This window comes from Saccopteryx bilineata, chromosome 5, assembly GCF_036850765.1.
Source record: "Saccopteryx bilineata isolate mSacBil1 chromosome 5, mSacBil1_pri_phased_curated, whole genome shotgun sequence".
Taxonomy (NCBI): domain Eukaryota; kingdom Metazoa; phylum Chordata; class Mammalia; order Chiroptera; family Emballonuridae; genus Saccopteryx; species Saccopteryx bilineata.
In genome coordinates this window covers 237,632,006-237,658,189 of record NC_089494.1, presented here as the reverse complement: position 1 = coordinate 237,658,189, position 26,184 = coordinate 237,632,006, and the positions used below count along the sequence as shown (strand labels likewise).

Below are 26,184 nucleotides of genomic sequence, written 5' to 3'. Positions count from 1 at the left end.
CTTTAGCAATGAGAGCAGTCCTCCGGTTTAGTTCTAAATTTGCAGTATTTCCTACAAAGTATAAACAATAATTTCCAGAGCACTTAGTAAAATTCTACTCTCAAGTAAAAAACTAGAACTCATTAACTTAAAACTCTGATTGGAAACAATCCTTTTATGATTTCCTTTGCTACAAAAGCATGGGTCATGGAGCAGACTAGGGCTCCCACCCTAACTCCAGCTATCCTTACTCCACCACCACCAGCTGGCAGAGCTTCAGAAGTGACTTAGCCCCTCTGGCCCACAGGCTCCTTTATAAAATTAAGGTAACAACAGAAACGTGCTTGGTACGGATGTGGTGAGGATGAACGTGCCCGAGCATAGAGCCCAACATGCCTCAATAAATGTTAACAAGCATGATCGGTTTATATGATCACGAAAAACATGAACAGAAGATATGTCTTCAACTACCTTGCGTCACTCCTTGTGTTCCTCCCCCCCTGGGAAGTGGCGCCTGGCACAGAGATACTCATCCACACACACACTGCCCGTGGCGCCTGGCACAGAGATACTCATCCACACACACACTGCCCGTGGCGCCTGGCACAGAGATACTCATCCACACACACACTGCCCGTGGCGCCTGGCACAGATACTCATCCACACACACACTGCCCGTGGCGCCTGGCACAGAGATACTCATCCACACACACACTGCCCGTGGCGCCTGGCACAGAGATACTCATCCACACACACACTGCCCGTGGCGCCTGGCACAGAGATACTCATCCACACACACACTGCCCGTGGTGCCTGGCACAGAGATACTCATCCACACACACACTGCCCGTGGCGCCTGGCACAGAGATACTCATCCATACACACCATGCCCGTGGCGCCTGGCACAGAGATACTCATCCATACACACCATGCCCGTGGCGCCTGGCACAGAGATACTCATCCATACACACACTGCCCGTGGCGCCTGGCACAGAGATACTCATCCACACACACACACTGCCCGTGGCGCCTGGCACAGAGATACTCATCCACACACACACTGCCCGTGGCGCCTGGCACAGATATTCATACACACACACACTGCCCGTGGCGCCTGGCACAGAGATACTCGTCCACACACACACTGCCCGTGGCGCCTGGCACAGAGATACTCATCCACACACACACTGCCCGTGGCGCCTGGCACAGAGATACTCATCCACACACACACTGCCCGTGGCGCCTGGCACAGAGATACTCATCCACACACACACTGCCCGTGGCGCCTGGCACAGAGATACTCGTACATACACACCATGCCTGTGGCGCCTGGCACAGATACTCATCCACACACACACTGCCCGTGGCGCCTGGCACAGATACTCATCCACACACACACTGCCCGTGGCGCCTGGCACAGAGATACTCATCCACACACACACTGCCCGTGGCGCCTGGCACAGAGATACTCATCCACACACACACTGCCCGTGGCGCCTGGCACAGAGATACTCATCCACACACACACTGCCCGTGGCGCCTGGCACAGAGATACTCATCCACACACACACTGCCCGTGGCGCCTGGCACAGAGATACTCATCCACACACACACTGCCCGTGGCGCCTGGCACAGAGATACTCATCCACACACACACTGCCCGTGGCGCCTGGCACAGAGATACTCGTACATACACACCATGCCCGTGGCGCCTGGCACAGAGATACTCGTCCACACACACACTGCCCGTGGCGCCTGGCACAGAGATACTCATCCACACACACACTGCCCGTGGCGCCTGGCACAGAGATACTCATCCATACACACCATGCCCGTGGCGCCTGGCACAGAGATACTCATCCACACACACACTGCCCGTGGCGCCTGGCACAGAGATACTCATCCACACACACACTGCCCGTGGCGCCTGGCACAGAGATACTCATCCACACACACACTGCCCGTGGCGCCTGGCACAGAGATACTCATCCACACACACACCATGCCCGTGGCGCCTGGCACAGAGATACTCATCCACACACACACTGCCCGTGGCGCCTGGCACAGAGATACTCATCCACACACACACTGCCCGTGGCGCCTGGCACAGAGATACTCGTCCACACACACACTGCCCGTGCCGCCTGGCACAGAGATACTCATCCACACACACCATGCCCGTGGCGCCTGGCACAGAGATACTCATCCACACACACACTGCCCGTGGCGCCTGGCACAGAGATACTCGTACATACACACCATGCCTGTGGCGCCTGGCACAGATACTCATCCACACACACACTGCCCGTGGCGCCTGGCACAGATACTCATCCACACACACACTGCCCGTGGCGCCTGGCACAGATACTCATCCACACACACACTGCCCGTGGCGCCTGGCACAGAGATACTCATCCACACACACACTGCCCGTGGCGCCTGGCACAGAGATACTCGTCCACACACACACTGCCCGTGGCGCCTGGCACAGAGATACTCGTCCACACACACACTGCCCGTGGCGCCTGGCACAGAGATACTCGTCCACACACACACTGCCCGTGCCGCCTGGCACAGAGATACTCATCCACACACACCATGCCCGTGGCGCCTGGCACAGAGATACTCGTCCACACACACACTGCCCGTGGCGCCTGGCACAGATACTCATCCACACACACCATGCCCGTGGCGCCTGGCACAGAGATACTCATCCACACACACACTGCCCGTGGCGCCTGGCACAGAGATACTCATCCACACACACACTGCCCGTGGCGCCTGGCACAGAGATACTCATCCACACACACACTGCCCGTGGCGCCTGGCACAGAGATACTCATCCACACACACACTGCCCGTGGCGCCTGGCACAGAGATACTCGTCCACACACACACTGCCCGTGGCGCCTGGCACAGAGATACTCGTCCACACACACACTGCCCGTGGCGCCTGGCACAGAGATACTCATCCACACACACACACTGCCCGTGGCGCCTGGCACAGAGATACTCATCCACACACACCATGCCCGTGGCGCCTGGCACAGAGATACTCATCCATACACACACTGCCCGTGGCGCCTGGCACAGATACTCATCCACACACACACTGCCCGTGGCGCCTGGCACAGAGATACTCGTACATACACACCATGCCCGTGGCGCCTGGCACAGAGATACTCGTCCACACACACACTGCCCGTGGCGCCTGGCACAGAGATACTCATCCACACACACACACTGCCCGTGGCGCCTGGCACAGAGATACTCATCCATACACACCATGCCCGTGGCGCCTGGCACAGAGATACTCATCCACACACACACTGCCCGTGGCGCCTGGCACAGAGATACTCATCCACACACACACTGCCCGTGGCGCCTGGCACAGAGATACTCATCCACACACACACTGCCCGTGGCGCCTGGCACAGAGATACTCATCCACACACACACTGCCCGTGGCGCCTGGCACAGAGATACTCATCCACACACACACTGCCCGTGGCGCCTGGCACAGAGATACTCATCCACACACACACTGCCCGTGGCGCCTGGCACAGAGATACTCGTACATACACACCATGCCTGTGGCGCCTGGCACAGATACTCATCCACACACACACTGCCCGTGGCGCCTGGCACAGATACTCATCCACACACACACTGCCCGAGGGGCTGAGAGCCCCTGCAGGCCTGGGAACGGGCTCTGGCTCACCTGAAGCCTCAGTCTTCTCCTGGCACACAAAGTACTTAGCCCCCCTTTTAAGGTAGATTTTATGTGGTTTTGCAGAGAGTCAAGTTAAATTTAAACCTATTTCATTACAATTTTATTATCTAACTGTTATAAACATCACTGGCCAGTCTCATGAGCACACACACTAACGGCGCAGGCATCACTGTGGGGACTGACTGTGCTCTCACTGAACTCTGCCCTCTCATTTCTTACACAATATCCTCCAGGGCCACGACTGGAGCTCGAGGAAACAGCACTGAAACCTCAGCCCCAATAATATTTTGGACATTAAATATATATTGTGTGTGTTCATATTCCATGACAAGTACAAGGTGAACAAGCACAGAAACTAGAGCAGCTCAGGACCACCAGCCCACCAAAGGCGCACGCGCCACCAGGAGCTGAGGCCGCCTACCCAGGAAGCCTGCCTCCGCTCTTGAAATGCACCTCGCCCCAGGGTCACCGGTTCTCTGCGCAGTCTTCTCTCATATGCAGTATGGCCTTGGGACATGTACTCTCCCATCCAACACCCGCCCTCCCTGCACCTAGCTAACTCCTACCTGCTTGCCAAGTCTTCGCTTAGATACCCGTTCCTCCAGGGATGGGGGCACACATCCCCCTCCCCGACCACACACCTCCATCCCCTCCATACCCTATACTTACCCCCACACAGTACTTAGCACATTACATTTTAATTGCTGGTTCATGTGTCTCCACCACTGTGAGCTCCTTGAGGGGGCTGTGTTCTATTCACACCAGCACCTCTCGGGTCTAGAACAGCACCTGGGCTCAGAGCTGGCTGTCAATAAAGGCTTGCTGAGAGACGAATGAACCAACTATTAGCCTTCCTCACATACGGGCAAAGGAGCAATGACATGGTGACAGACACACAAAGGAATGAAGCTGTACAATCACCGTGTTTCTTGTCTTCGAGGGGACTCTTATGCCAGTTTTGGAGCCAGCGTAGGAGTTTGTTGGCACAGCTCTGGTCACCTTGCTGTCCGATTATGGTCTTGAGCGAGGTTGGCTTGTACTTATCCACCCAGAGCAAATGTGCCCCTTTGTCGTCAGTGCCGTCACGGGCCCAGCGCCTGGCCGGGCCGTCCCCGCCTGTCTCCTCGGCCTCCTGCTCCCTGAAGGGTGGGCCGCTCTGAAACACACGTGCTTCCTCTGTCACTGATTTCGCACAGCTGTCCTTTCTGGGAGTCTGTCTGCACTTTTTGGATTCTGATTCCTTCTTAATTGGACTACTTTTTCTTTTTCCTCGGTCATTTTTTTGGGGTGTTCTCTTCAGTTTGGACTTTTCTTTATTCATCTTAAAAATTGGAAAAGTGAGGAAAAAAAGAAACGGGGTAAGATAAAGAATTTCTATCCTGTTAAATGTACTCTACAGCAGTGGTTTCAACCCTTTTACACTTGGGGACCAGTGAAAACAGTTCGGGGACCGCTAAGGCAGAAATTACCAAGCATATGTGACTTCAACCAAGATCACTGCGTCTATAATCGTCATACAACACCAGGACAATTAACTCTTTGTGGACCGACACAAGTTTCTGGGCACTGGTCTTGGACCAGCGGCTGAAAAACACCCCTCTCCAGGACAATCTGAGAAATCCAAGTAAGCTACCCAAGCTGGCTGTCCCTTCACAATGGTTCCTGCTGTTTGTGGAAATCATCACCTTCCAAACATAAAAATTAACAACAAACACACTAAAAAGCACTTAAATGCAATTTTTAAAAGTGAAACATAATTTTTTTAAATAATCTGGTATCCGTTTGAAAAAGCAAGGTAAAGGGTTAGATTTTTGTTTGTTTTCTAACTACACAGTTAAAAGTTAATGTCTCCAAGTAACTGTATATGGTATCAGGTGGCAGTGAGACTTACTGGGGGATCACTCTCTAAGTTATTTAAATGTCTAACCACTATGCCAAACACCTGAAACTAATATTGAAACCCTCAACAAAAACCTGTACACGAATGTTCGCAGCAGCATTACATTATACACGTATTATTTTATATTATACCCCCAAATAGAAATAACCCGTATACCCGCCAACTGATGAACAAAGAAGACGTGGTGTATCCGCACCATGGAGTATTAACACCCATGAAAAGGAGTGTGGTGGTAGGACATGCTTCCGCATAGGTGAACCATGAAGACATCGCGCCAGCGGAAAGAAGCCACTCACAGAGGGCTACACAGTGCATGATTCTCTCAAATGAAGTGTCCAGGACAGGCGAACCCAGAGACACAGAGAGTGGAGTGGTGGTTGCCAGGTGGATAAAAAGACTGACTGCTAATGGGTGCAGGGTTTCTTCAGGGGGTGATGGAAATGCTCTGGATTAGATTGTGGAAATGGTCACAGAATTTCATAAATATACTAAGAGCCACTGATACATACACACTTTAAAAGAGTGAATTTTGTGGTGTGTGAATAATATCCAAATAATAAATTCTGTGGTGTGAATAATAAAATTTTAAAAAGAAGAAATGGTGTCTCTTTACCAATGAGTAAATTAGTGGGTGAATGAGGAGAAACAAGATATTAGCATAGTCTTAAAGTATCTCCCAATACATTTATCAATACAAAGCAGAAAGTCATTTTACTAGTGGAGAAACCACACAAACACTGACTTAACAGGTAATCAAGATTATTTTCACCGACAATAAAAGATACCAGCACAGGGCCTGACTAGGCAGTAGCGCAGTGGATAGAGCGTCAGACTGGGACGCAGAGGACCCTCGTTCAAAACCCCAAGGTTGCCTTGAGAACAGGCTCACCCACCTTGAGCGTGAGGTTGCTGGCTTGAGTGTGGAACCATAGACATGACCCCATGGTCACTGGCTTGAGCCCAAAGGTCGCTGGCTTGAGCAAAGGGTCCCTTGCCCTGCTGTAGCCTCCCCCCCTCGTCAAGGCACATAAGAGAAATTAATCAATGAACAACTAAGGAGCTGCAATGAAGAACTGATGCTTCTCATCTCTCTCCCTTCCTATCTGTCCGTCCCTATCTGTCCCTCTCTCTGACTCACTCTCTGTCTCTGTCAAAGATAAAAAAAAAGGCCTGACCTGTGGTGGCACAGTGGATAAAGTGTCAACTTGGAAATGCTGAGGTCACCGGTTTGAAACCCTGGGCTTGCCTGGTCAAGGCACATATGGGAGTTGATGCTTCCAGCTCTTCCCCCCTTCTCTCTCTCTGTCTCTCTCTCCTCTCTCTCTGTCTCTCTCTCTCTTCTCTAAAAATGAATAAATTTTTTAAAAAAATATAAAAAAAAATAAAAAAGATACCACCACATCATGTGCATCTGATAATGATGCACTTCAGTGAAGGACATAGCACTTCTGTGCTATTCTTGCCAAAAATGCATAACCTCAAGCTAATCGTAACATCAAAGAAATCCAAATTGTTTATAGAATGGCTCCTCCAGGAATGATAAAAGAACAGTCACAGATTAGAGGAGACTAAGACAAAAAAACTAAATGTAGTATAGATCCTAGAATATAAAATAAGACAATGGGGAAATGAGAATTTGACTAGCATGTGTAGCTTAATTTGCAGTATGGTACCAATACTAATTTCCTGGTTTTGATAACTGTGCTATGTTAAGTAAGTTGTTAGTATTAGGTAACACCGGGTGAAGGGCCAATACAAACCATTCCCAAGATTTTACTACCTAGAATAAATGGCAGACCACCTTGCCACTTGGGTAACATTAAAAGCTGGGGACATTAAACTTGGGCTACTGGCAGCACTTGGAAAAGACTTGAGGATCTGGGAATAAATGGGGCTAACCTTAGAGAAGCAGAGACAGAAACTGAAAGGGTCCTGAAAGCACTACAGCCTCCAGACCAGTAACCCCTACACCGGACCCCTGCCAGAGTTCCGTTATGGAAGCCGACATTTCCCCCTTTTGCTAAAGCTCATATAGGCTGGGTTTCTGTCACAACTAAAGAAGTCATAATACAGTTCTAACTGAAAATAAATATATCATACTGATACCTATAATATATCCTTTAAAGAACTCTTGATTGATTTTTTTTTAGAGAGAGAGGAGTGAGAGAGAGAGACAGAGAGAGAGAGAGAAGGGGGAGGAGCAGGAAGCATCAACTCCCATATGTGCCTTGACCAGGCAAGCCCAAGGTTAAAGAACTCTTAAGCGATAATCTCTGCACAGTCACTGCAAGACTATGGAAAATAAGGAGATCTGGTAAGTGCAATACGTTGTCCTCTCTCCTCCTGCTTTCAGAAAGGTAAGGAAATGCACCAAGACACCCTCACCCTGAAGCAGAGTCCACCTGCTCCAAAGGAAAGGTATGCTCATTTGCAGTAGAAGGGGAAGTTAAATCTTTCAAATAGGCCTTTGTCACCCAAGAAATGTCTATAAAACAGGAAGTTTCTATAAACCAACTTAAGTTCATGTTATACAAACCTCAGCTTCAACTGCTATTTCATATTTGGACTTCTTGCCTGGCATAGTTCGAATCAGATCCAATAGGCCATCCTCATCAATAATTTTTGTCCCCAAGGCTGCTGCCTATAGATTAAAAATGCAAACCATTAAAAAAACCCATATTCTAACCATTGCTTTCTATTTAAAAAAGAAATAAGATTCTCAGGCCTCTTAATAGGTGAAAAACCGCATTTGTAAATTATATAATACCAAAATATTTTTTTAAAACCATATTCATGAAAAAGTACCATTAGAAAGAAAGAAAACGACAGCTACATCCCTGAGAAGTTGTACCCGAGGTGTCACATCACCACTTCCCTGGATCACTTCCCTTGCCTCTACCCGGAACGGGCAGCCACGTCCAGCCCCTCGCCCGTCTCCCAGGATCAGCTTCACTCACCGACATTTCCCCCACTTCCTTCCCCGCTAACAGACTCCAATGTGTCCATCTCCACGTGACAAATCACAGACGGGCTCAGGCAACCACACAGTCCTCTTCCGCGCAGCCTGTCTATAGCACTGCACGATAGGGGAGCTCTGGCCAACTGGACTTCAGTGGAACTGTATGAGGGGTTTCTGAGAAAACTCTTGTAAGGCCGGCCACAGCTGACACAGCGTCTGGCCACTGCTCCCTTTCTCCTGCCTTGAATGTGAACTCACTGCCTAAAGCTGTGGGCATCCTACAACACAGCGCGACGTGCACCAAGTCCAAGTCAGCAAGACGAGGACAAAGAGGTAGAAATGGAACTAGCCTCGCTACGCACTGAGCTGTCAAACCACCCAGCAGCGGCCTACCTCCGGAATTCCCGTCACAGAAGGAAATGAGTAGCTGTTGGTTGGAACAAAGGCCAGTATTCTATTACTTGGAGCTAAACACAATCCTATTTACAAAGTTCCAATAAAAGAACTTATGCGGCATATGCAAGAAAAAAGAAAACTGCATTTGCTTCTATCTTCAAAAAAGAGATTGAAATGAGAATACTACACTGAAAAAGTCACATAAACAGGAACTATGCCTTCAGTTGGAAAACCAAAATTCTGGGATCAAGGCCAATAACACTTTCACGGAGAAGAAATAACACAGGGAAGAAATTACTTTTCCGTTTTCTTCTCTTAACTCAGTGTAAAGGGCATTACCACAAATGGTCACATCCAGAGCCTGCCAGAACAAGCTGGCTGTTTCACTGTGCTGAGAGCACGCAGCGCCCACCTTATCACTCTTGGACTGTCCACTATCACGACCCATGACAAGGTAGTTTGTTTTCTTGCTGACATTTCCAGTTACTTTTCCTCCATAACGTTCAATTAGGGACTTGGCTTCATCTCTTTCAATGGACTCCAACACTCCTGTGATTACAAATATAAGGCCTTCCAAGCAATTTTCAGCTCCCTGAAAACCAAAATGTGAAAGCAGAGAGGAAATTACATGGTAGCTTTCCAAAGAAATATTTGGCATCAAAACTGTAGGAAGCTGATTTTTCTCGTTTGACATCATAAATAATCTCAGCATGGAAAATTTGCTAGAAATTTATAGCAAATAAGCAAACCTGAAATTAAATCTTGAAAAATTCTTGGGTAGCTAACACTTAATAAACTTATAAAACCAGCAATGAAAAATATACATTCAATACAGTTAGTAAAGCTTATTAAAATTATTCATACTAGTTTTATATTATTTTTAATATTTAAACTACTAGTGAACTTGTATAACTAAGTAAACAAGCAGATAAAATCCAACCACAGGAACTCTTGCTATTGTTTAGAAATAAAAACTTCAATTCTCAAAAGTTAAACAAATTTGAGCTCCTGCCCTTCTCTCCAGCTATTTATCCTATGATAATAAAGCTAAGAACCTGTACATAACTTAAAGGCGAGACCACATTATCTCTTGGCTGGAAAGATAACTTGATAATATTAAAAACATTAACCAAAGTGAACTGAATGGAAGAGACATTTAATCTTAGCTGTAACTGCGTACAGTTACAGACTTTTTGTGTGTGTGACAGAGAGAGAGGGATAGATAGAGACAGACAGACAGGAAGGGAGAGATGAGAAGCATCAATTTTTCGTTGTGGCACCTTAGTCTCCTTAGTTGTTCACTGACTGCTTTCTCATCTGTGCCTTGACCATGGGCCTACAGCAGACCAAGTGACCTCTTGCTCAAGCCGGCAACTTGGGGTTTCAAACCTGGGTCCTCTGCGTCCCAGTCCAATACTCAATCCACTGCACCACTCAATCCACTGGCATATTTTTTATTTTTGCAATGGTTCAATAAAGATATAACCAAGCAAAATTAAAATTATGCAAATCATCCCAAGTTACATACGACTGACTCTGAATAGAAAATTCAGATCAACACAGGCTTAAAAAAGGCTTGAAAAGAAGTTAAACAAAATTCAAAGAATAGCCTGACCAGGCGGTGGCACAGTGGATAGAGCCCAGGACTGGGATGCGGAGGACCCAGGTTTGAAACCCCAAGATCACCGACTTGAGCATGGACACACCAGCTTGAGCGCAGGGTCACTGGCTTGAGGATGGGATCATAGACAGGACCCCATGGTTGCTGGCTTGAGCCCAAAGGTCACTGACTTGAAACCCAAGGTCATTGGCTTGAGCCTGAGGTCACTGGCTTGAGCAAGGGGTCACTTGGTCTGCTGTAGCCCCCTAGTCAAGGCACATATGAGAAAGCAGTCAATGAACAACTAAGGTGTCGCAACAAAGAATTGATGCTTCTCATCTCTCCCCCTTCCTGTCTGTCTGTCCCTATCTACCCTTTTCTCTGACTCTCTGCCTTTGTCAAAAAAAAAAAAAATTCAGAGACTAGCACAATACAAGTTTAATCCTTCACCATCCAGGTGAAGAATCTTATGGGGGGGGGGGGGGTGTTGCTCTGAATGGGCCTGGAGAGAAAAGTTTTGACTAACAACATCTCAAGATCCTTCAAACCCTATGATTCTATGATTAAAATGATCTTGTGAAACTTGACTTGGGGTAGTGAACACACAATACAATATAAAGATGATGTATTATAGAATTGTATCCCTGAAACTTATAAAATTTTATTAACCAATGTTACCCCAGTAAAGTCAATATAAAATTTTTTAAAACGATCTTGTAAACATAGGTACTTAAACACTTCTCAACAAATTCAAAATAACCTTGTAAAACTAGACACGCAGCCCCCGCCCCCCCCCTTCCCCCATCATCTCTGAGTATATTACCTATCCAATCTCAGCACTCCCAGCCTCCCTACAAGCTCTTCCACCCTAGAACTCTCACCGGGACCAGCAACCCACTCAGCATCCTCAGCCTCTTCTCCAGCGTTGCCCCATGAGCTCGCCTTCACTGCCCCGGACTATCCCCCAAGGACACCACCCTGCCTGAGGTGCTCTCAAGCAGGGGCCTTCATAAACCTTGCACAGAGGCCAGACTGGCAAATATATCACAATTATAAGTAAATAATTTAGTTAAGGCCTCTTCCTGAGTTAGAGCATAGTACCAGAAAGGCAGTCTTGTAACTGCTGTATGCCTCCAAGCCCAGCCCTACTGGGCTGCACGCAGTTAAAGGAAGAATTTTCTAAGTTTCAAGCAGTGACTCATAATGTGACTTTAATGTAGCAAGCTTTATTCTAGTAAGTAACTATGGTAACTAGCTTTTCTGTTCATTTTAATTACTCTCTGCTACTGTAAACACAGTGAATACATACAGGGATCACTGGCCACAGGCCCTGACAGGAAGGCATGCCTTCTAAGCACTCTCACCTTTGGGATTTCTTTGGAGCCCAGAGCTTTGGGACCTTCTCGATTTAAGAAACTTCGGTAAGCTTGATAATTAGTGCGTCTCTTTTCAGAGTCTTCAGGACTTACAGACTTTAAGAACAAGGAAAAGAACTTTAACAAAGTCATCCAAAATTCATATAAAATTAAAAATATACATTAGTAAGTGAACATTAAGTCACTTCTGTGTTTGGTCTTGAAATTAAAATTTTTAGTTACCCAATTTACACACACCTGGCTTATAAACGCCCCAGCAGCAACCCCGTCAAACCTTTCCAGTCTCTCTAAAGGCACACATAGCAGGACAGATGAGGTGCATACACCAAGTTGCCAGCCCCAAGCCAAAAAATCAAAAGAGTGTATTTTATCTCAAAGATGCATGTGAATTTTAAATTCTATTTTACAATAAATCCATGTAAACTTGACTGCACAAGAAGATATCCTATAGTATTATCCTATGGCTTTGCACTCCGCTAAAACAATCTAAATGGCTCTACATCCCCGGGGATAAACACGACAGTCTGAGAATTAATGGCTTCATATAAGCAGTTGCCTCAAACAAGGAGGAAGTTTTACTCCAAAAAGCAGACACGTTCCACATGTCACCACTCTCCCTTCCCGGCTTCACCTCCCCTATTCCAAGAGATCTGACACTGCGTATGTCAGAAAATCCTGGGGACATTTTTCTAACGATGTATATATCCCTACAGTCTACTCAAAGTTTCTGATTCAGAGATATGAAGTATGCCTAAGGCATGTATATTTATGGGGAAAATATCCTAGATAATTCTGATTCAAAAACCACTACAAAATAATGTTTTTTCTACTTATTTAATATTATCTTTAACTTGTAAGCCACCTCAAATACCTTTGAGAGTAGACAGAAATATTACTTCAATAGAAATGATTTAAATAAACAAAGTAAGTAAGCTTCTTTGGTTATAAGTTAAATAAGCCATTATAAGTTGGTCGTAGACCCTAACTCTACATTTTAACAGTGGTTCTCAAATGTTGGTGTGCATTCATATCATCTAAGAAGCTTATTAAAATACACCAGCCCAGACCACATGCCCTGGGAAATCATATTTTAACAAACTGCACAGGAAAGCCCAATGCGTATCAAAACGGGAAAATTATTCATTTATAATATTAATTCTATGAAAAAAATAATACCGAATTAAAACACTTTATAAAATATCTTTTATAAAGTCAAAATTATTTGACCTTGATTGAGTTTATTAAAGACATTCTCAAAATTGCTTAAGTAAAAGATCTGAGTTTTTTCTGTTCCAACTTTGAAAAATACAGTAAAGAATAACTATCACTTTAAGATTTCTTCTCCTTTAATAAGAACAGACAAGCCTCTGTACACTGAACGTGTTTATAGTGCCTGAAGAAAAACATTCATCCACCAGGTAAGCATTCAATGAAGAAATTTCTGACTAATAAGTTCATTGTTCCCTTAACTGCATTTATGAGCAATGACCACAAACAAAATAAGCTTAAAATCATCACCATTTCACTGTTCTGCACTAAAAAATTAATGGTAATGAGCAGTTAAAATAAACAATATCTGCTCTTGAGTCTAGGTGCCTAGAAGGCTGGACAAATTGTATTTCTCATTAAGAATCTAAGGGAGTTTCATATTGGGGATTCTAAGAAACCACCCACTTTTCAAAATATAAGAAAACATAGAAAACTTCTGAAAACCATTTTGCATTTATTTCACTATTTTTTCCTTTGAAAATGATTTGTCTCTCAACACTGCTATCCAAGAACAAAAAGGAGTACATTCAGAACACAAATAATTATTTCAATAATAACAAAAACTTGTATAGCACTTCCGTGCCAGGCATTGTTCTAGTGGTTTTACTTCTAACTTGTTATTACCCCTATTTAACAATGAGGAAACCAAAGCAAAGAGGGGGCAGCAACCAGGCCGAAGTCACCCGTCTGCTCAGTGGCAGCGGAGGATCTGAAACTGGCTCCAGACTTCATGTCATGGTAACTGCTTTTTTTGGCCTCAGAAGACCTAAATTCAAAGCTGGCTGTGTCACGTACCAGCTGGATAATCTTGTAAAAGTTACTTAAACACTTTCAGCCTGTTTACTCATCTTTAAAAGTTGAATAAAAATAAGTATCTCACAGGGCTGTTGTGAAGATTAGATGAGATGCCATAGATTTTAGCACAGTGTCCGATACACAATGACCTCAACAAATACTGGCTAACTTTGCTGTATTTATAACCTTTGTTCTGCAAAAGCATCCAAATAAGACGGTCTCTTAAAAGTACTGTAATGATTTATAAAGTCAGAAACAAACCTGGAAAATCATCAAACCCAGAATAACATGTAGCTTCAACATGATAACACTTTTAGAAAATTTCTACCTCTTTTTTAGCAGGAGAACTTTTGGTTTTCTTAGGACTTTTTGTCTCTCCTTTCAAATCAATGGCGTTTTCTTTTCTTTTCAAGGCCATGGGCTCTGTTTCTTTAGGAGAACTCTCTTCCTTTTTTTTCAGAAGCGTCAGCTTGGAGCTAGCTTTAGGAGTAGTTTCTCCTGTTTTGTGAGCTGATGACTTGGAACGTTGCTGAGACTCTTTTGAACTTTCACATTTAGCTTGCTTCTTAGGACTGCAGTTCTTTCTTTCATCCAGGAATTGTTCTGTTTTTACTAGGAAGACAAAAGATTATTGTTATTTTTGGAAAATGATGCCCAATAACAGATTATGTTCTTCATTTTTCAACTGGGTAATCTTAGTAGCACGTCATAGCTGATTTCATGTTTACATTAGGATTTTAACTCTTTATAGAGCACATTTATTTTTAAAAATTAAACATTTGTATATTACTTCTTTGTATAAGTTCAAATTAAAGGACCTCTCTGTTTTTAGGTACAAATTATTCATTAATTGAAATAATATGATAAACTACATCTAAGAACATGGACTCTATTCCACAGATAATCTTCAATGATCTGAAATTTACAGAGAAAACTTACTGACCAGAACATGTCACATAAAAACTATTTGTAATTTAATCTGAAAGCCACAAATCCTGAAATTTCAAGACTAAAAGTTATTATATAAACAGATTTACTTAGAGGAGTAAGACCATCTATACTAGCAGATGGTTAAATAGCAGGACCTCAAAAAAGTAAAACCTACAGACAACCAGCATGAGAGCTTCAGATGACCTGGACAACTATCATCAACTCTGTGAGCCTGCAACATCTAGCTCTCTCTCTTCATATGGTGAAGTCGCCATATTACACTACACTTAAAAATTAACATACAGTCAAGAGTTGTAATACATTTCTCATGATGATCATTAAATGGAGAGGAACTCTGCACAAACTAATATCTCAAAAGCTTTCCAAGTATCTAAGTAGAACGTGCTCCAATATTCCTATGAAATCATATCTACCTGAGAATATAAGAAAATTACTAAATAGGATGTTTAAATAAGGTTACAAAATCTTTTCTTCTATAAAGATAAATGTTCTAGCTTTTTTTTTTCTGCTAGTATTACCTTTACGATGATATTTATGTTTTTCTGCTTTATTTAAATTGCCTTGGACAGATGAAAATGTTTCTCTCTCTTCTGGGTCCTTTAGAGCCTAAGAAAATTTTAAAAGTGTCAAATGTGACAAATGATAAAAAAAAAAACTATTACAAAATATATGTTAAAATTAACCAAAGTTTTTAATATAAGTTTTAATTTTAAGATTAAGGGCCATTATCCAAAGTAGAAGGACAATAAAACAAATATTCATTCATCCACAAAATTTCTGGGGCAAATGAAGTATGTTTTATTACTTTTAATTTTACAGATGAAAATGGTATAAGAAATGCATTCTATAAAAAAGTATCCCACCTGACCAGGCCGTGGCACAGTGGATAGAGTGTCGGACTGGGATGCAGAGGACCCAGGTTCGAGACCCTGAGGTTGCCAGCTTAAGCGCGGGCTCATCTGGTTTGAGCAAAAGCTCACCAGCTTGGACCCGAGGTCACTGGCTCGAGCAAGGGGTTACTCGGTCTGCTGAAGGCCCGCAGTCAAGGCATATATGAGAAAGCAATCAATGAACAGCTAAGGTGTTGCAACACGCAACGAAAAACTAATGATTGATGCTTCTCATCTCTCCGTTCCTGTCTGTCCCTGTCTATCCCTCTCTCTGACTCTGAAAAATAAAAATTTTTAAAAAAATTTTAAAAGTATCCTAATTCCTCCTAAGCTGTGAGTCTGGAAATGGAAGCCTTGTTTTTGCTTCCTTCATCTCAATTTGCAAAGTGTTAGCATTAGGAGGTTAAAGACTAAAAATCTGAACCCAAAAGACTAAACTGAAAACAATCTAAAAGTCAAAAAAACCAAGAGATGCTTTCTCAAAAGAACCAGTCTCTTGACTGCTCCCTCAGAACTCCCTTTTTACAAACAGGTCACAAATTGGGGTGCATCACAGTATTTTGTTTTTAATAATTATCATTTGAATGCCTTTAGATGAAGTAAAGTTTTTCAACTGACAAAGTCTCCACCACCCACTGTCTTATATCTGACTGCTATGAAATCCTTTAAATAGTCAGATACTGAAACTGACACGATTAACAGATTGGGATTCAAAATAGGTCTAATTTTTTTAATAATCAAGTACTTTTAAAAATCTTAATGCTTTTAAAGAGTCCCAAAAATACACTCATCATTAGCATCATTTGAGTATGTCCTGATTCAGATCTTAAAGTTAATTATATAATTACAAAGGGCAAAATTGCGCTTCCCAAAAGGTTAGTATATATTAGTTATTAAACGTTAGGTTCCACAGAAATGTTTATAAGCATTTTTTTCTGAATAAGTCCATATAAGACCCCCTTTCTGACAGACAGTAAGCAAAAGTTGCAATTCATTGTTCTGTGAAGCAGGGTTCTGGTTGGCTTTGGCTCTGTCAACTTTCCTTTAGGAAGAGTAAGTCTCTCAATGAGCTTCCCCATAAACATTTTATAATTCAAACAATTTAGCTTCTTCCTAGAGGAGTTACACAAGGTTGTATCTCCAAGCTCCGAGCACACAGCTATGAAAGGGAACACTGATCTGCCTTGTGTACTCAGAGTGCAGACAGCCCAGTAAAACGGCACCTTCTTGCTTTTAGGTTCTTCATCCAGCATGGCCAACGTTCTGGCAAACTCTTCGTCTTCGTGCAGTTGTCTCTCCAGCTGTAAAATGTGTCAACACTGAGTTGTTGTATTTTCTTTTTGTAAATCAAAGTTCTTAAATGTTTGATTCATGATATATACAAGAAACAGGAAAACATTTTCCAGAAAGTAACTAGGACATTTTCCCACTTAATATTAACAGTTAGGTATCACAGGTTTGTTTCACTAAGCCATATTAGATTTCAGAGCAAATATATCTAGTTTTGTATGATAGATAAATTGAGCATTTTTAAGGCCCTATTTCTCACTTATAAAGTTTGAAATCTACAATTTTTTCTTTTTATTTTTTTTAGCAAGCGAGACAGAGAAACAGAGACAAGAGACAGATAGGACAGATAGGAATGGAAAGAGATGAGAAGCATCAATTCTTCGTTGTGGCAACTTAGTTGTTCATGATTGCTTTCTCATATGTGCCTTGACCAGGGGTCTACAGTTAAGCCAGTGACCCCTTACTCAAGCCAGCAACCATGGGGTCATGTCTATGATCCCACACTCAAGCCAGCGACCTCAGAGTCTCGAACCTGGGTCCTCTGCATCCCAGTCTAACACTCTATCCACTGTGCCACCACCTGGTCAGGCCAGTTTTTTTCTTAATGGTCCTAATGCAACACTTATACATCTCTTACTTCTACTTCTTTTAAATTCTAGGAAAAGTTCTAAAAAGGATCTTATCCAAATAGAAAAACAATAGTTTGAAACACATAGAAAAAAAAAGAATCTGAGAAATCAAAAAAATCATATTTTTTTCACACAATAGAAAGATATATACAAATATAACTATCATTTGTATCATCAAACTCCTATGTTCAATTACTGATTCAAACATAACTGTTCTGACTTTTGAAAATCTGTCATCTTATCAGAAGTTTTCTAATATGCTAATGATAGCACACAGACATTCTAGTTAACCGTGCTCTCCTAGAAAAGAATGGGCAGTGCCTGACCAAGCGGTGGTGCAGTGGATAGAGCGTAGGACTGGGATGTGGAGGACCCAGGTTCAAGACCCCAAGGTCACCAGCTTGAGCGCGGGCTCATCTGGTTTGAGCAAAAAGCTCACCAGCTTTGGACCCAAGGTCGCTGGCTTGAGCAAGGGGTTACTTGATCTGCTTAAGGCTCACAGTCAAGGCACATATGAGGAAGCAATCAATGAACAACTAAGGTGTCACAATGAAAAACTGATGATTGATGCTTCTCATCTCTCTCCATTCCTGTCTGTTTCTATCTATCCCTCTCTTTGACTCCCCCTCTGTCCCTGTAAAAAAAAAAAAAAAAAAAGAATGGGCAGCAGAATACTCTTCTCATTAAAAACTACATGGTTGTATGCCCTCTGCTAAAAAGGCCTAATGTATTATCAAACAAAGTGATCCCTGTATTACTCAAAAAAACAGAAGAACCTCAAAATCTACCCAATCGGCCCTGGCCGGTTGGCTCAGTGGTAGAGCGTCAGCCTGGCGTGCAGGAGTCCCGGGTTCAATTCCCGGCCAGGGCACACAGGAGAAGCACCCATCTGCTTCTCCACCCCTCCCCCTCTCCTTCCTCTCTGTCTCTCTCTTCCCCTCCCGCAGCGAGGCTCCATTGGAGCAAAGATGGCCCGGGCGCTGGGGATGGCTCCTTGGCCTCTGCCCCAGGCGTTGGAGTGGCTTTGGTCACAACAGAGTGACGCCCCGGAGGGGCAGAGCATCGCCCCCTGGTGGGCAGAGCGTCGCCCCTGGTGAGCATGCCGGGTGGATCCCGGTCAGGCACATGCGGGAGTCTGTCTGACTGTCTCTCCCTGTTTCCAGCTTCAGAAAAATACAAAAAAAAAAAAAAAAAAAAAAATCTACCCAATCGTAAAAAGGCTTGAAAATTGGCCTAAGTCTGAGAATACAGTAACCAAGCCTTTTATTGTTAACAAATCAACTAAACCAAGCTAGGCAGAACATAAGCCAGTGAGATGCATATCAATATATTCTGTTGTCTAATATTTCATTACCATAACTGACCTACACATACAACTGCTAAAAAGAATATGAAAATCCTCATCATTAAAAAGTCCTTTAAATTATGAACTTCTAGTGGCCCTGCAAGATTTCTGGTTGAACCCTATACCATTTTTCCAAAATTTCACACTATGTAGTATGCTTCTAGCACAAAGGGTCCTAGAGCAGTGGTTCTCAACCTTTCTAATGCCGTGACCCCGCAATACAGTTCCTCATGTTGCGGTGACCCCAAACCAAAAAATAATTTTGGTGGCTACTTCATAACTGTAATTTTGCTACAGTTATGATTCGAAATGTAAATACCTGATATGCATTATGTATGTTCCGATGGCTTTAGGCAACCCCGCTGGGGTCACGACCCACAGGTTGAGAACCGCTGTCCTAGAGGATTTAGATGACAGAAAAAATTTAAATACTTCCATCAAAAATTCTTTATTGGTGATTATGGCATCATGTGATCAAAGTTCTATATTTTAATAGCATGTTTAGCACAATAGATGGTGTTTAACATACTGTCTACATACTGACTTACTGATTTAAATACTGGACATATGCTTAACTAAAGGAATAAACAAAGAGTTGAAAGTAAGGAGAAAAGAAGATGAAAAAAGGAACTTAAAGGAATAATTAGGAAAGATATCATCAGTTACTAACACCCTAAAAATTCTTCATCAGACTAATAAATTACCCAAACAAGATTCTAACAGAATGTGATGATAGGAATGTGAAATTTAGGAACTGTGATACACAGTACCAAACCTGATTTGGAGAGAATCAGATAAGCCTCCAGTATTTGGGACAGGTAAAAATTCAGGTCCCAAAAAATTACTTCACAAGTTTACCCAGGCCATTTGTGTTTTCTTGAATTATGTGGATACCTGCTTTGTAATTTATGTAATTCAGTGTACTACAAGAAATAACAAAGTTTTTGAAAACACAAACTAAGGCCCTGGCCGGTTGGCTCAGCGGTAGAGGGTAGGCCTGGCGCGCGGAGGACCCGGGTTCGATTCCCGGCCGGGGCACATAGGAGAGGCGCCCATTTGCTTCTCCACCCCCCCCTCCTTCCTCTCTGTCTCTCTCTTCCCCTCCCGCAGCCAAGGCTCCATTGGAGCAAAGATGGCCCAGGCGCTGGGGATGGCTCCTTGGCCTCTGCCCCAGGCGCTAGAGTGGCTCTGGTCGCGGCACAGCGACGTCCCGGAGGGGCAGAGCATCGCCCCCTGGTGGGCAGAGCGTCGCCCCTGGTGGGCGTGCCGGGTGGATCCCGGTCGGGCGCATGCGGGAGTCTGTCTGACTGTCTCTCCCCGTTTCCAGCTTCAGAAAAATACAAAAAAAAAAAAAAAAAAAAAAAAAAGAAAACACAAACTAAGCTGTCATATCACTAAAATGCAAAATAAGATATATTCCAGAAGACTGGAATGCTGTTCTCCACAATAATATGTCAAGCACTAAAATGAACAATAATGGCAAAATAGTTGAATAAGTCAATTAAGAGCCCTGGTGCATGCAGTTCACAGGGCCTATATATAGAAAGACAGTTAAATAGCAATTATAACAAATATTACTAGGAACTATGATGGGGTATGACAGAGTATGTAGAAGGAGTTTCTAATATAGTTTAGGGAATATGAGAAAGTGATACTAAAACTAAGTTCCTCTCACTATGATCTCATTCAGTTACACAGGTTTTAAATACTATTTAAATGCTAGTGATTCCCAAATAATGCACCTTCAGCTGAGACCTCACCCCTGAGCTTCAGATTCCACTATCCAACCACCTATTCTGCAGCTCCATGTGGAAGCCTCTTAGGTATCTCAAATTTAACATGCCCAAAACAGAATTCTCCCCCCCTCCCCTGAAGTGAGAAGCAGAGGGCGGCAGATAGACTCCTATATGCGCCCGACTGGGATCCAACCGGCATGCCCACAAGGGGGCAATGATGTGCCCATCTGGGCCATTCATTGCTCCTCTGCAACCGGAGCCATTCTAGTGCCTGAGGCAGAGGCCATAGAGCCATCCTCAGTGCCCGGGCCAACTTTGCTCCAATGGAGCCTTGTCTGTAGGAGGAGAAGAGAGAGAGCAGAAGGAGAGGGAGAAGGGTAAAGAGGCAGATGGGTGGTTCTCCTTGTGTGCCCTGGCCAGAAATCAAACCTAGGACTTCCACATGCCAGGCCAACGCTCCACCGCTGAGCCAACTGGCCAGGGCCAAAACAGAATTCTTGATTTCTATGTACTAATGTACCAGTCTTAGTAAATGTTCAGTTGCTCAAGCCAAAAAATGTGGACTCTATTTTTAAATTCTCTTTTTCTATCATATCTTACATTCAATCTAGCAGCAACAAATTGAAGGTTGCACCTTCAAAGCACAGATTACAACCACTTCTCACTACCTTCCATTACCACCCTGGCTTAAGCCAACATCCTCTCTCACCTACCACCCTACTAACACAGCACCCAAACTCATCTTTTGCTCTTGCCCCACCCCGGTGTATTAGCCTCACAGCAGCCAGAATAATTTTCTTTTAAGATCTGTCAATTCAGCCCTGACTAGTTGGCTCAGCGGTAGAGCGTAAGCCCAGCATACAGAAGTCCCAGGTTCAATTCCTGACCAAGGCACACAGGAGAAGCAATCATCTGCTTCTCCACCCTCCCCCTCCCCTTTCTCTCTTTTCCCCTCTCTCTCTTTCTCTTTCTCTCTCTCTCTCCCCCCTTCCTGCAGCCAAGGCTCAAATGGTTCAAGCAAGCTGGTCCCAGGCACTGAGAATGGCTCCATGCCTTGCCTCAGGCGCTAAAATAGCTAGGTTGCCCCAGTAACAGAGCAGTGGCCCCAGAAGGGCAGAGTATCACCTGGTAGGGGGCTTGCTGGGTGGATCCCAGTCAGGGTACATGTGGGAGTCTGTCTGTCTGCCTTCCTTCCTCTTAAAAAACAAAAAAAGTCTGTCAATTCACATCACTTATCTATTCAACACTCCAACAGCTTCTCATCTCAAGAAACTAAAATCCAAAGCAGTTGCCATTCCACGTCCTTTTGGTAGGTACTATACACCTGTCATGACTCTGCTGCTGGCTATATCTCAAACTCATCAAACTCAAACTCTTCTACCTCAGGATTCTTGCACTTACTCTTCTCTCTGTTTAGAGAAAATCTTCCTCCAGGTAGCCAGTCGCATGGCTCACCATTATCACACTTCATTTTGAGCCCCAATATCACCTCCTCAGGAGAACCATCCTGACGCCTCTACTTAAAATAGAATATGCATGCTCTTTCCAGCCGGGGCCATCCATGAGCATCTCTCAGGACAACTGGCAGAAGCGTCTCAAGACTGGGGCAAGAGAAAGCCCTACCACAAGAAGTAAAAGTATGAGCTGGGACATCTGCAGCCAACACTAAGAACGGCCCTGGCCACACACACACACAGTCCGTGTGCAGGGAGGCAGCAAGAAGTAGTGGGCCGTGAGGATGGAAGTGGGCCGCTTCTCTGGGGCCTGAAGTATTACACACGCAGAGCAAGGATTACAGACATTGTTTGCAGTGCATCCAACAACAAACTGGTCCCCACCACGCCCCTAGTAAAGAACTGCATCGTGCTCATTGACAGCAGCACACCCTCCTGCAGAGGTACGAGTCCCACTAGGCGCTACCCTGGGGCCACAAGAAGGGGGCGAAGCTGACTTCTAACGTGGAAGTGATTTTCAAAAATGATCAGAGAAAATGCAGAAAAAATATGATAAAAGGAAAAGAATACCAAAACCAGCAGCCTTCTAGAGCAGTGATTTTCAACCTTTTCATCTCATGGCACACATAAACTAATTACTAAAATTCGGTGGCCAATCTGACAAGATTTTAAAAAACAGATATAACTTTAATTCATTCACAGTGAACGGCAACTATTGTGCTGGCTATGGTCATTTTTTGTTTGACAACCTAGGGGAAAAGAGGTGAGTGCCCCTGATAGGTAGTGCGTGTTTTACGTTTAAAAATTCTTGTGGCGCACCAGCTGAACATCGCTGTCCTGGAGGAGCAGTCCCAGCAGGGCCATCTTCTTGTGCACATCCTTCAAGACCAGGCTCATGTGGCCAAGCAGACGGCTATGTGCTAGGGGGCAAGGAGCTCGAGTTCTCTGGAAAATCAAGGCCCAGAGCAAATAAATCGTCTTCCCTCCTATCCTGGCCTATGTAATAAAGGTGTTTATTTAAAAAAATAAAATACTCTGCCTGACCAGATGGTGGCGCAGTGGATAGTGTCGAACTGGGATGTGGAAGACCCAGGTTCGAGACCCCGAGTCGCCAGCTTGAGTGCAGGCTCATCTGGTTTGAGCAAGGCTCACTAGCTTGAAGCTCAAGGTTACTGGCTCGAGCAAGGGATCACTCGGTCTGCTGTAGCCCCCCGGTCAAGGCACGTGTGAGAAATCAATCAGTGAACAACTAAGGTGCCACAAGGAAGAATTGATGTTTCTCATCTCTCTCCCTTCCTTGTCTGTCTGCCCCTCTCTCTAACTCTCCCTATCACTGCCACAAAAAACAAACAAACAAACAAAAAAAACAAAAAAAACCTCATAACCTACTGATCATCCCAAAACTATCCCTTCAGTTTCTTTATAGCACTTACAATCTGACGTAATTTTTTTTAACTGCAGTATCCCTATCACCTGGAAGTGTGCCATCCACTCAGTAAGCGCTCAACAAATACTTACTGAGTGACTATACAGGTTTCCACTCAAAAGAACACTCTGAATTGTAAACAGATTTAGGGATCAGCATATCCATACTAATTAAAGAAAAGAGATGTGACCAAATTAAATTATTTTAACTATACTCAAGGAGGCTTCCATTCAAAAAAGTTTAATAATAAATTCTAAATAAATAATCATCCCCTTCTCTTATTTATTTTATATAAATTTACTTTTATAAATTAGATTTTAACTTATTTTGCATATAACTCCTAAAAATGAGGCTGAATCCAAAATTAGCCTAAAACAATCTTGATTATTTGCCTGGGTAGACTAAATAACAAGTCAGAACCTCAAGTTATTGATATCTAAACAAAATAGTAATACCTCTGCATCTTCATCCAGCTGCAACTGGCTGGCAATGGCTTCATCATTTATTCTGGAATCATTTGCATTTTGTGAAGGCTATATTTCAAAAAAAATCAAGCAAGATCAGCATAAACCTTAAGTTAAAAATAAGGTCCTTTTTCTTGACTGTAACTAATTAAATACACCAGTGAGAGTTAAGTGCATTAGTAATAAGCCAGTCCCAATGCACACCAACCAGAAAGTCATGTCCATGACTACTCAGTGACCACATTCAATTTCCTAGTGAGCAAATATTTTGTAGAAAGATGGTTCTCTCTTATTCTATTGAAATATTCAAGAAAGTAACCCTGACAAACACACACGAAAAAAATAAAAATAAAAAACACTGTTAGACTAAAGCCTTGGTTTGAGAAATAGAACACTGGCAAACCAATATGTAAGAATGATTACACTGTCCTATGGAGGCACTAATGATATCAACACACACACACCATTTGGCAGGTTTGTGTGTGGCAGGGAACTACTCTCACTATAATTTATCTGTACTTCTGTTTGCTAAATTTCTAGAAAACCGTGAAGCCAACATCAGCCAAAGTAGAGAATTTCAAAGGTGTAGCAAAGTTACTAACTTATAACCTCATTTGGAAACAAATTTATTGTCCAATTTTGCCTGGTTGAGGTCAACAGTAAAATGAGTTTATATTCTGAGTACAATATTCAATTTAAATGCTAAGAATTAAAATTTTTTCTTACAATTATTATTTTCTTTTCCCCAAAGTTAGAAGGAGGGAGGCAGTCAGACTCGCGCACGCACCCAACCGGGATCAACCCGGCATGCCCGCCAGGGGGCGATGGAGCCTTGCTCCATTGTGGCCAGAATCATTCTAGCACCTGAGGCAGAGGCCATGGAGCGATCCTCAGTGTCCAGGCCAACTTTGCTCCAAAGGAGCCTTGGCTGCGGGAGGGGAAGAGAGAGACAGAGAGGAAGGAGAGGGGGAGGGGTGGAGAAGCAGATGGGCGCTTCTCCTGCGTGCCCTGACCGGGAATCAAACCAGAGACTTCCACATGCTGAGCCAACTGGCCAGGGCCTTTCTTACAATTTAAATAATCTTTTCCAGGTCCTGGCCAGTTGGCTCAGTGGATAGAGTTTGGGCCCAGCATATGGACATCCCGGGTTCAATTGCTTTTCAGAGAACACAGGAGAAGCAACCATCTGCTTCTCTTCCTCTCTCCCTCCCCCTTCTCTCCGTTTCCCTCCCACAGCTGGTTCAAGCTGTTCAAGCATCAGTCCCAGGTGCTGAGGATAGCTTGACTGGTTCAAACTCAGCCTTTGGCACTAAAAATAGCTCACTTTACTCAAGCATTGGCCCAAGATAAGTTGCTGGATGGACTGGTCAGGGTGCATGGGATCCCCATCAGGGCACATGCAGGAGTCTATCTTCCCTCCTCTCACTTAAAAAAAACTTTTCCGCCCTGGCCAGTTGGCTCACTGGTAGAGTGTCGGCCTGGCGTGCAGGAGTCCCAGGTTCAATTCCCGGCCAGGGCACACAGGAGAAGCATTCATCTGCTTCTCCACCCCTCCCCCTCTCCTTCCTCTGTCTCTCTCTTCCCCTCTTGCAGCCAAGGCTCCATTGGAGCAAAGTTGGCCCGGGCACTGAGGATGGCTCTGTGGCCTCTGCCTCAGGCGCTAGAATGGCTCTGGTTGCAACAGAGCGACACCCCAGATGGGCAGAGCATCGGCCCCTGGTGGGCGTGCTGGGTGGATCCCGGTCAGGCGCATGCGGGAGTCTGTCTGATTGCCTCCCCGTTTCCAACTTCAGAAAAATACAAAAAAAATAAAAATTAAAAATAAAAAGAAACTTTTCCCATTTTCAAATATAGAAAATTAAATAGTCTAACTTTCTCATCCTCTAAAATGATGGCAATAAATTTTATTGATGATCACAGGAAATTTTTCATCAATAAAATATACTGATCTATTATAACATCCAAATTTCTCCTCTTATTGTTAACAACAAA

At 44.0% G+C, this 26,184-nt stretch overlaps 1 protein-coding gene across 2 annotated transcripts in view; it reads right to left on the bottom strand.

Annotated features, from left to right (window-relative positions):
• Window positions 1-26,184, bottom strand: part of RFC1 (replication factor C subunit 1) — an 85,473-nt gene that overhangs the window by 19,066 nt on the left and 40,223 nt on the right. For both annotated transcript variants that reach the window (XM_066233468.1, XM_066233469.1), the window contains exons 6-13: window positions 24,184-24,261; window positions 17,072-17,149; window positions 15,477-15,564; window positions 14,336-14,619; window positions 11,932-12,039; window positions 9,380-9,559; window positions 8,149-8,253; window positions 4,634-5,033 (exon numbers count right to left, since the gene is read on the bottom strand). In XM_066233468.1, the coding sequence (XP_066089565.1) occupies window positions 4,634-5,033; window positions 8,149-8,253; window positions 9,380-9,559; window positions 11,932-12,039; window positions 14,336-14,619; window positions 15,477-15,564; window positions 17,072-17,149; window positions 24,184-24,261 (1,321 nt within the window). The remainder of the gene's footprint in view (window positions 1-4,633; window positions 5,034-8,148; window positions 8,254-9,379; window positions 9,560-11,931; window positions 12,040-14,335; window positions 14,620-15,476; window positions 15,565-17,071; window positions 17,150-24,183; window positions 24,262-26,184) is intronic.